The sequence below is a fragment of the Physella acuta genome, unplaced genomic scaffold, assembly GCF_028476545.2.
Source record: "Physella acuta isolate Inbredline_101_S28 unplaced genomic scaffold, ASM2847654v3 ptg000661l, whole genome shotgun sequence".
Lineage (NCBI taxonomy): Eukaryota > Metazoa > Mollusca > Gastropoda > Physidae > Physella > Physella acuta.
The window spans coordinates 332,796-344,767 of NW_026732180.1; the positions used below are offsets into that span (position 1 = coordinate 332,796).

At 32.3% G+C, this 11,972-nt stretch overlaps 3 protein-coding genes across 4 annotated transcripts; all 3 read right to left on the bottom strand.

The window, feature by feature from the left end:
• Positions 1-7,241: 7,241 nt before the first annotated feature.
• Positions 7,242-8,327, bottom strand: LOC131948819 (zinc finger protein with KRAB and SCAN domains 1-like). The gene has a single exon (XM_059310515.1). It carries the CDS (start codon positions 8,216-8,218, stop codon positions 7,700-7,702), a length of 519 nt encoding a protein of 172 aa, XP_059166498.1. The 5' UTR covers positions 8,219-8,327; the 3' UTR covers positions 7,242-7,699.
• On the bottom strand, positions 8,243-8,773 carry LOC131948818 (gastrula zinc finger protein XlCGF26.1-like). The gene has a single exon (XM_059310514.1). It carries the CDS (start codon positions 8,771-8,773, stop codon positions 8,243-8,245), a length of 531 nt encoding a protein of 176 aa, XP_059166497.1.
• Positions 8,774-8,797: 24 nt separating this feature from the next.
• On the bottom strand, positions 8,798-11,972 carry LOC131948817 (zinc finger protein OZF). Of its 2 annotated transcripts, none has more exons than XM_059310512.1 (3): positions 11,872-11,972; positions 10,758-10,860; positions 8,798-9,978 (listed from the first exon to the last, which is right to left on the bottom strand). In XM_059310512.1, the coding sequence occupies exons 2-3, from the start codon at positions 10,774-10,776 to the stop codon at positions 8,798-8,800; spliced, it is 1,200 nt and encodes a 399-aa protein (XP_059166495.1). In that variant the 5' UTR covers positions 10,777-10,860; positions 11,872-11,972. The 2 variants fall into 2 exon arrangements, with proteins under 2 accessions (XP_059166495.1, XP_059166496.1); XM_059310513.1 differs by having other exon boundaries at positions 11,885-11,956.

Below are 11,972 nucleotides of genomic sequence, written 5' to 3' on the forward strand. Positions count from 1 at the left end.
CTCGCTACGTTTAGATCGCTACTCGGAACCAGGCAAACGTGAGATTGAAAACCGAATCCATAAAGTTGTTAATAGCTAATGTTAATTTGTTCAGTATATTTGTTTAAGAATTCTTTTACTTAACGATCATCTTTTACATTCATCAATTAAAACTCTTTTTAAACCTTCATTTTATTGATCTACAAAATTTTTCATAATAAATTAAAATTAAATTAGCATTTGGTAATCGATACATTTTGTTCACTCAAAATTTGACTGGCGATTTCCTTTAAAGGGATGTAACTTGCAATGAATACTAGCAGCTGATACCAGATGCTGCCCGGGTTTTGGAAATATGTAATTTTCTAGCTCAATTTTGACAATTGCGATTATTAACTCGTTCTGGATGGATGTGTGTCCGATGTGTGGCCGCAGCTTTAAGTCGTATCTCCTCCTCAACGAAGCAATATCGAGGACTAGTTTCAAAAGCAAATATGTTAAGCAAGTTCCGAGGATGATTGTTGGCAAAACATTCCGGAATTCCTTCCTGGATTTCCCGGTAAAGCCAAAAAAACTCGAAAAAAATGCAGTTTTTGGCCCATATCTCGGTAACCAGACCACTTAGGGACTTGAAACATTTACCAATCGTTTCATGCCATAATTTAGAACAATATTGCCGAAGAAAGTTTTCAAAAATATCCTTTCGTTCGGTCACAAAATTAAAAAAAAAAAAAAAAAAAAAATTACATAAACACCTACAAACCGATCGTTCTCCTAGCTTGAACGCACCCCAGCATTATACGTCTTGTGATTTGTCCCCGTGTGTGCTTTACGCTACGACAGATCTATTTTTAGATAACATAAGGAAATTGCGCTTAGATTGTCACTAGACTTTTTATTAACTTGTTTCAATTAAATGTTGGATGCGTTAGAAAATAGGCATATATATTACACTACTCGAATAGTAAGCATAAACTTGACCCCCGACCTTGTTAGGCTAATGTAAGGCTAATACATTCCTATCTTTAACCGAGTGACACCTAGCGACGACACCGGGCCCATATATGAAAAAATAAATCGTTGGCGGCCATAATTATATAGAAAATCTAGTATTTCTTTGCTACAATGTAACAATACAATCAGTTTCTGCTTGTGGCGGCAGCGGTGATGTTCGAAGGCGATATATCGGGCGGCTTTGGTATTCCACACGAAAGAAAGAAGTTTATCTCTAGATTCTAGATCTATCTTCGGCACGCCTAGCTATGGAAACAAATTTAAAATGCGGTATTTCGGGCGGCTTTAATTTACTTTAAACAAGATGGTATTTCAAATCGACAAAAAGAAAGAGGTTGATAAATCAGCATGTCTAGCGACGGAAAAATCGAAAGTTATAGCAATAGAAACGAAACATTTTTCATCCAGAGGCGTAGCGACCTATTCCTGCGCCGGGGGTGGAATGGATATAAATTTTCACCCCCTCCCTCCCGTTTCTATATAGTTATTCATGTTTGTGAAAAACGCCCCTCACTCCTCTATTTGGAAAGATTTGTGGCGCTTCTTACCAGTAACTATCCCGTAACAATTTCTATTTCAGTGCCTCAACATTGATTAAAAAACTAGTTAAATCAGTGTGTAAAACCTTGTAGAGTCTAGTCGTTTATTTTCATAACTTTTACTGTGTATAATTCGATACCTCAGCTTAAAACGAGCTTTTGAATTGATTTTTCTTTCCCTTTTGGCGCCCCCTTTGGGTCTGCTCCCAGTCCACCCGCCCTACCTACACCTCTGCTTTCGTCTGCATGAAATTTCATGATAAATTGGGTGCAGTGTTTTTTCACAGACATCTTCGCATTTTATCCCCGCCCAGAGCAAGTAGCAGGTGGGAGTAAGATGCGAGACAAAAATGTCAAGTAACCGCCGGTTTTCGCACCCTTCTCACATATTTACCGCCTCGCCATTTACCTACACTCATCACCAGAGGTGTAGCGACCCTTCCCGGCGCCCGGGGACATACTTTCAATTTGGCGCCCCCTTGGGAGAAAATTTTCGATTTGCACCCCCCCCCCTCGAACTTTTCATTTGCACCCCCCCCCCTCAAACTTTCAATTTAGCGCCCCCCCCCTAAGGTCGGCGCCCGGGGACATATGTCCCCCCCCCGCCCCCCCCCCCCCTCGCTACGCTACTGCTCATCACTATACCAATCATAAATCTATCCCTTTCTATACCACTTCCTCTATCCGATTTCATTTTTTCTATTCGTATTCATACTCGTACCTGAACCGGCTTCTGTACTTACACATACCTTATAGGCCTACTACTCCATATCCATTCTTAATCTCCCCCTATCTCTTTCTCTAAATGACGGATGGGTAATTGATTGGATTCGGGGGGAGGGGGGGTTATTGTCCTACTGCTGTTTTTTTTTTGGGGTGGGGGGGGGGGGGGGGTAATGTACAGGCGGTGATTTAAAAGTAGTGTCAGCCACTTCAGCAGTTTCTCGTTGGAATGCAAGCACTTGTTCATCGCCGCAAGTAGGCCTATCCATTTCATGAAGAAAAAAATTCAATTTAACAAAGCAAACGTAAGCATTAAAAAATGTTCGCGTGTTATTCGATTTGAGACACTTATGTGTATCCTGTTCATAGCCCCTACCTACTGGTTACACACCAGCAGCACGTTTTTTCTTAGGTCACTTTTAAAAAAAAAAGTTATGGGAGAAAATCTGTTAATTAAAAATTGTCTTGCGGCTAATTGACACACAATGTTGGGTTACAAGTCACTAGGCAACATAATGTTGTTGTGTTTTATTTTCCTTTTCTATGTTTTAATTATATAAAAGATTGTAGTTAAATTAATAGTATTAATAATAGTTTGCTATGATGGCAAGGCTTGTCATGTTGCCTGGTTTTTCAAATTGCCTAGGGTTGTCATAATGGCTTGGGTTTCCATGCTGAATAGGTGTGTCAAGTCGTTGAATTTGTCAATTTGCCTAGAGTTGCCATGATGGCTAGAGATGCATACTGGTTGGTGTTGTCATTTAGGCTAAAGTTGTCACATTGGTTGTTATACTGGGTATGGTTGTCATGTTGCCTTGGGTTGTCATGACATTGAAGGTTGTCTTGTTTACTAGAGTTACTATTGTCTTTTTTTTCAGATTTTACAAGAGTTATCAGCAGATTTTTTTATCATTACTACCAGTATCATCACCATATCACTATTATCTTTAATGTATTTCATTCCTCTCTTATGTTATTAATAACTTATATTTTTAATAATCTATATGCAAAAAAAAAAAAAAAAAAAAAAATCTCAGTGAAAACTGCAACAGATGTTTACTTTTATAGCATTCACTAAGTTAATGGTTGTCTACATACTATAATTTTTTTTTTTTATTAAACAATGAACAATAATTTGCCACTCTATGGCATAGTACAGTGGTAGAGTGTTTGTCTGCTAAGCTGAAAGTCTTGAGTTTAGGTCCAAGGTTAGAGTTGTAGCACATCTCTAAGGGGGGGGGGGGGACGACGGACGGACACGGGACCTGACAACAGAGAGCTGCTGACCACACTATCCCTACATATGCTGAGGTCACTGAAACTGGTGAACTATACTTCACCTGCCCTGTGGATTGCCAGGGGAACTTTATTTTACTTTATTTACAAGGGACACTAGTCTTGAACAAGCAGGGTGTAGGATTTTGCTTATACTTTTAGTTATATAATGCAACATTGTAAAGGTTTACGAGCCTAGAACATTAATGTGGTGTAATTAAAATGAGTTTAGATTTCAGATATTAAAATTTACAGTCATTCTTAAAACTAGTTACATTTAATTAGGTATTCTAAATGAGCCGAAAAAAACGTACTGCGCGCAAAAAAATTTGGTCGGGTTGCGCCAACGCTCGGAGATCCGATACCATAATACATACGATTACACTAAAAACTAATATAGAAAGTAGAATGGACGACCTTTAAGATGATATGACTTTGCACGCTGTAAAATATAATTTAATGCTAAAAATGATAGATTTAAAAGTTTCAAATCATTTTTTTAAACGAAAAAATTATTTTACAGCCGGCAAAATTATATATTCAGATCGGGCGTCCAATTTACCAAAAAAATGTTATAATTTAATTAACACTTAATGTATGGTATCGGATCGCAGAAATAAAAACGAACGCATACGTATCGTGATGACCCGCGCTAACTTTTGCCGGCTTAAATCTAGTTTTGCGTAATGTCACGGAACACCCGGCTCAAGTTCAAAGCAGGATTTTGTGTTTATTCGCGGATTACCATGGATTTTAAACAATGTCTAGGTAAGTTAAGTGCTTTATAAATTATTAGCTATATTCATTTTATTTATAATAAACTGCTGCTTTAAACCATTTGCATTTTAGTGTCCACTTATCGGTAATTGCTACACGCTTAAAAAAACATTTACAAAAAAATTATCTAGACCTTTTTAAAAGTTCTTTGTATTTAATTTACGATTACCAAAATAAAAAAGGAATGCACAGTTAAATCAAAAAGATGTTAAAAAGTGTGATAGAATTTAATTTGTATTCGTGAATCTTATTAATTACTAACATCGACCGATTAAACAATCAATAAATTGTCGATATTTCAAGCCGCTTGTCGGCCATTTTTTTTTTTTGCCTTCTCGTAATGTTGGATTCAACTATTATATTACGCAGGGTTAACAGCATACTTTCAATTTATTGTAGCATTGTTTATTTTGTTTTTCCTAGTTTAATAGTTAACTATTCTATATAATTGCAGTAATTACATTAAATTTTAGAATACTACGATTGTTAATGTTTCTGATCTCTAGGTTTATTGAACTGACGACATTAAAATAAAATGTAGCCCCCCTTCAGTAATAGTTTAACCCAAAATTGTTTCTAGATCTAGTTAGATTAGTTAGATTCACTATTGCTTTCATGTTAATATTTCGTAGTAGAACTATCTAAAGTGTTTACCTTTGATATCTAAAAAAGCATTGAGCAGCCTTACTTTTAATATTATTCTATTTACAGAGCAAGATATTAGCAAAAGAAAGGGGAAACTGAAAGGCCTGCCAAAAATGTGTATTGTTTGTGTAAGCACCAACAGGACTACTGAATACCTTTGAAGGAAACCATATGTCAGTATTTTCTGCACTTTGCTTATTACACTTAGTTATTATGATGTAATGTTACATGATTAATATCTAAGTAGGTATAAAGATATACAGACCTACTATATAAGTCAGTATATTGGAAATGCTAATTAATTGTTTTTATTCACAGACATTTTCTATACTCTGGACCAATGGAAAGATCCCTTACTAGTTTCCATAATTTGATGTGTGCTGCCAGTTCACAATAATTTATTACAATGCTACTCCAAACCTTGAAGAAGAAGACAAACTCAACCAAGATATTGACTATTAATTACAATGCTACCCAACCTCATAGAGAACTTTCCCAATCAGGATATTGACCTGTCTTTTTTAACCTGCTCTAAGATTTCTGATAATTGTATAAGTTAGGACCTAGACATTTCCAGAAGTTGACATTGATCAATAACTAACTAGATCTAGAAGAAATAAATTTACTGGTAACAAGTAAATTTAGGCTAAGCATGTCATGATTAGGGAGCAGAGTAACAAAACTAGATGAACATCACAAAGCTAACAGTTAGGATCATTTATAAAGAATTTTAGTTTAATTAGTTATCTTACTTCATCAGTGTTTAAAAGGCATGAAATTTCTCCTTAGTAAGTATATATAAGTAAAGTAATAGTATTGTTATTTAATTTTTTATAACAAAGTAATGCTAACATGTTTCCTACACAATTTATATTACTTTCTTAAAAGTAAGGACACTTTTTACAAGATGTTAGGTAATGAAAATTCTTGATTTTGGGCGTTAAGGAAGGATGCCTTATATTGTTTTGCAGAATGATTATTTTATGTTTCTGTGTTTATTATATATTAAGAACATCATGTGCTTTAAGATGGTGTAAAATTTATTAAGATACCTTACTTCAATATTTTTTAATAATTTTTTGAAAAAGGATGAAATTTCTAATTTTTATAAACTGACCTTGCAGAATCTGGTCTCGCTAATTACTTTCTTTATTAATTCTTTACCTGCTTATTTTATATTAACATGCTTTGAATTTCCTTTCTTAGAACATTTATATTATCAATGTGGCTTAATTAGTTTATTTTATATGATTTTTTAAAAATGACTGTAAATTGACTTTTTGTCTCCCTTTTCGTACTTTGGTAAAATTGTGCTTTGGCTCATTTTTAAGTGAATAAATTTTCCATTTATATCTGTCTGGGTTTGCTATTTGTATTGCTGGCTGTGTGTGCAAGAAATTTGTGAGTTCTAACTTAGTTATTTTAGAAGTTAGTAGGGGTCTCAAATAGACCCTTTACTGCTCGAAAAGCGAACACATTTTTTGAGTTTTAAAAAATTCATAACTTTTTTAAAAATGGACATACATCAATAAATTTGGTGTTTCTGTTCTGATGAAAGCAATCCCTATCAGGTGGAAGTGTTAAAATTTTAAAAATTTCAGTATGAAAATTTCATTTAGAATACCTAATTTAATTTGATTTGTTTAACTTCATGGTAGTAATAACAAACAGAATACAAAAAGTATTCAAAGATTTTTATTAGAGACAATAAAACTGCTAGCCTATATGTTTAATATTCTGCTCATCTAATTGCTTCCTTAATACTTCAAATATATTTGTCGCTAAATTTTGTCATGTTGTTATAGACAGGTTAAATACATATAGCTACACCTAGATAGATTTGTTTGAAACCTTTAATCTGTTAAAATAATCATACTATAACAGTAACACACAACCCCCTCATAATTATGTTTTTTCAAGAGCATTATGTAGGTCCAACTTGTTAAAATGTTTACAATATGCCTATATTTTGCTTTATATTTTTATAAGCATGTAGAAAAAATAGAATTGTTGTGAATTAGTTATAATGTAAAAGAAATATAATTGTCCTGTTGTTATAGACATGCTAAATACATATAGCTACACCTAGATAGATTTGTTTGAAACCTCTAGAATGTTAAAATAATCATACTATAACAGTAACACACAACCCCCTCATAATTATGTTTTTTCAAGAGCATCATGTAGGTCCAACTTGTTAAAATGTTTACAATATGCCTATATTTTGCTTTGTATTTGTATAAGTATGTAGAAAAAATAGAATTGTTGTGAATTAGTTATAATGTAAAATTGTAAAGAAATATAATTGGCCACACATTTCTTTTACAATGATGCATTGATTGGTTTATAAAAAAAACCAAAGAGTTGACACCTGACAATTGGATTTATCTCAAATAGTGAGGTCTACATTGGCGTTGTATTTACAATTTTATTTGAATATGGCTCTACATTGCTGACTTTAACTATATACATCAGTTTAAAACTAATTTACTAGAGTGTACTAAGCACCTACACACTCAATTAAACTTGAACAAAACTAAAAAAAACAATAACAAAGAAAAACCTTGAAATTAAAAATGCTAACAGTCAAACAGAAAACAATAATTAATCTTTAACAATATTTAACAAAGAAAGGTCATTCACTATACAGGGCACATCAAAGGACACTTCAGGTGATGCTTATCTCATTTTTGAGATCAGAAAAACTTTTACCTCACATATCACACTGCTTCTCTCCTGTATGAATTCTAAGGTGTTTGTAAATTTGTAAGGCTTTTCTCATGTATGAGTTGGTGTTTCTGTAAAGTACTCTGTAGTGCAAAACGAGTACCACATTTGTCACAAATGTAAGGCTTTTCTCTTTTATGAATGTTTTGGTGGTTCTGTAAAGTGTAAGTGTCTGAGAAACATTTACCACATATGATGCACAAGTATTTTTTTTTTCCTGTATGTGTTTTAAGGTGTTTTTGTAAACCTGCTAAATTATTGGAACATTTACCACAATAGGCACATTTGTAAGGTTTTTCACCAGTATGAAGTCTTTGATGCTTCTTTAAACCTGAGTCATGTGTGAAACATTTATCGGAATTGACACACTTGTATGGTTTTTCTCCAGTATGAATTCTTTGATGCTTCTTTAAATCTGATTCTAGTGTGAAAGATTTACCACAAGTGTTACACTTGTGAGGTTTTTCACCTGTATGAATTCTATTGTGTGACTGTAAAATGTAGGAGAATGCAAAACATTTTCCACATTTATCACACATGTAAGGCTTTTCTGCTAGATAAATTTAACAGTGGTTCTGTAAATTGGTCAGCCTTACAAAACATTTACCACATTTGTCACACATGTAAGGCTTTTCACCGTAATGGATTCTATGGTGTTCCTGTACAGATTTAATGTGAGTGAAAAACTTATCACCTTTCTTACAGTTGTAAGGCTTTTCTCCTAAATGAATTTTACAGTGGTTCTGTAAATAGTCCACGAGTTTAAAACATTTACCACATTTTTCACACATGAAAGGTTTTTCACCAGTATGGATTGCTTGGTGTTTCTGTAAACTTTTACTTTGTGTGAAAAATTTACCACATTTATCACACTTATGACGTTGAGCATGCATTATAAAGTGGTTCAGCAGACTGCTCTTCAATGCAAAAGATTTACCACATTTATCACACCTGTACGGTAATTCATCTGTGTGAATTCTAATGTGGTTGTTTAAAAAATGATTTGTTGTAAAACATTTACCACATTTACCACACTTGTAAGGCTTTTCACATGTATAAATTCCACAGTGTTTCTGAAACTTTGATAGCTCCATGAAGCATTTGCCACATTTGTCACACTAATGAGGTTTAGTATGAATTCTTAAGTGGGTCTGTAAAGTCCTCTTCGATACAAAAGATTTACTACATTTGTCACAACTGTAGGGTAATTCCCCTGTGTGAAATCTGAGGTGGTTGTTTAATGAATGTCTTGTTGTGAAACATTTACCACATTTGTCACACTGGTAAGGCTTTTCTAAGTTTTGATTTCTAAGGTGTATCTTTAAGTAAGTAAGCTGTAAAAAACTTTGATCACAGTTGTCACATTTGTAAGGTTTTTCATCTGAATGAATTTTAACATGTTGCTTAAGGCGGTCACGATCCATAAAACATTTACCACATTTGTCACAATTGTAAGGCTTTTCTCCTGAATGAATTTTAACATGTTTCTTTAAATCCCAAAACGCTGTGAAACATTTACCACATGTATCACACTTGTATGGTTTTATTCCAGTATGAATTCTTAAGTGTTTCGTTAAGTTTGATGATTCTGTAAAATATTTACCACATTTGTCACACTTGAAAGGCTTTTCTCCTGTATGAACTCTATGGTGTCTCAGTAAACTGCTACATTCTGTGAAACCTTTACCACATGTGCCACATTTGTAAGGTTTTTCTCCAGTATGATGTCTTTGGTGACTTTTTAAATTTGAAAACTGTAAAAAGCTTTTACCACATGTGTCACACTTGTAAGGCTTTTCTCCTGAATGAATTAGAAGGTGTCTCTGTAAACATGAAAACTTCAAAAAACAGTTGCCACATGTTTCACAAGTATAAGGCTTTAATCCAGTATGAGTTTTAAGGTGTTTCTTTATTTGGTACAGCTTTGTAAAACATTTACCACATATGTCACACTTGTAAGGCTTTTTAACAGTATGATTTTTTAGCTGTTGTTTAAATTGGCCAATTTTTGTGTCCCACTCACGAGTCTTTTCTTCAGTGCTATTTCTAAGGTGTTTTTTCAATTGGCTAAGCTTTGTAAAACATTTATTACATCTGTCACACTTGTAAGCCTTTGTTTTCATAAAAATAGTAAGATGTTGATGAAAACTTGATGGTTGGAAAGAATGTTCACTATTTTTAGAAGTGAGACCTAGACTCCAATTGGCAATTTCTTCTCCTCCATGTTTGAATTTCAAATGTGTCTTCAAAAAGGAAACATTTGAAAATGCCACTTTGCAATATTGACATGGATAGAGATCTGTAAAATAATATTATTAAATTGAAATTTGTTGATGTTTAAGTTTATTGTAAGTTGCATTGTTATTGATCGCTATAAGAAAAGAAGTCCTTTTTATTTTTTTACATTGTATAACGGTCATTTCAATGCTATATAGTGTAATTAATTTAATGAGAAAATTCTACGATGCCTTTGATTAGCTTACAACAATGAATATTTAGTGTTTGCAATGCATTTTTCATATGCAGTATATTTATTCATTTTGCTGAGTACAAGGTAGCAGAAGATAATGTACATTCTATAAGCTTTATAACTGATAACAAATTAGGTACCCTGTAGTAGTAGATTAGATTTAATCATTAAAAATATATTCTAATCTGAGAAACAAATAAGGGAAAATAATAACTTAATTGAAGCACAAAGCCCGCTATTTAGCCCACCATGTATTTGAATGTTGAACATTCTAATGCATCACTATAACATAGCTTAAAAATTATCATATCAGTCATAGTATCATAGCCATAATAAAATAAAGTTTTTTTTTTAATAATAATTTTTCTAGGCTATTAATGAATTCTGATAATTAAAGTTAGAAAAAAATTAAAGGTAAATAATTATAGTTTTTAATTGTTTTAGTCACCTTAAACAAAAATAAAGCTAAACATCTTATGCGACACCCTAGATAAGATGTATGTGCTGGACAAATTGGCCCAATGTAAAGAACCAAGACAATGCTTCAATCAATGTCATTAAACTCAACTTGCAAACAAAACTTTAAATAATTGATGAAATTGATTTACCACCAGCATTGCTCTCCATTTTTATCAAACTGTTCTTGTTTACAACACCAACCCTCTGTAAATAAATGCCCAAGTCTCTGGCATAGCTGTCACCAAATTACACCTGAAAATGTCAGAATACTATTCTATACTAGTCATCTGAAAAATAGCTTTCTACATATTATTCACAACATGAAAGCTCGCAATTCAAAAGTCTTATGTCAAGTTGTTGAGCACGAGTATGTTGGGGTACTACACAGGAAGTGTGTATGTGTATATATATATATATATATATATATATATATATATATATATATATATATATATATATATATACATATATATATATATATATACATATATATATATATATATATATATATATATATATATATATATACATATATACATATATATATATATATTGTGTAGTATTTTCACAGATCTAGTATTTAAATTCACATTTGTTTGATATTGCTAGACAGTTGTTTATTATTTATACTATTATATTAATTTATTTCAATTTCATCTAGATCTAGATACATCTAACTAGTTTAGATCTTGAGTTTGAAAGCACAAGAGACTAGATTATAGAACTAGAAATCTTGATAGTCTGTCTATAACTTACTAGATCTAGATCTACTTACTACTTACTTAGACTTAACTAGAATCTAGATATTTACTATTATTTACTAGATCTAGATAAAGATATTCTGTCTATTCTATACCAATCTAGATTTATTCTAGAATCTATAAAATAAATAATTAAATATAGTCTATGCTATTATTACTATTAACTTAAATTATAATTAATTAATTAAATTATTTTTTATATTTTCCATTAATATTAATTATTAATTTATTAAATATTTCATGTAGAATCTAGATCTAGTCATGTAGGCCGTAGATCTAGATCTAGTCCCAGAGTCCTAGTCCAGCTAGATCTAGATCTAGATTTAGATCCTAGTCCTAGATCTAAAAATCTAGACTAATCTAGACTGTCTAGACTCTAGAAAATCTAGAATCTATTTATTTTTTCTTTAATATTTAATCAAATCAAATTAATCTAGTTTTTATAACTAGAGAAAGGGTGATACTTTTGATATTAATAAAATAATGTTAAGAACAAAATAACCTTAGCTACAGACTTCAGCTGCGGAGATTATTAATCTTAATCTTAATTAGAATTATTATAGCATGGTTTAAAAATTTTGAACGGTGCAGCAGCGCCACAAC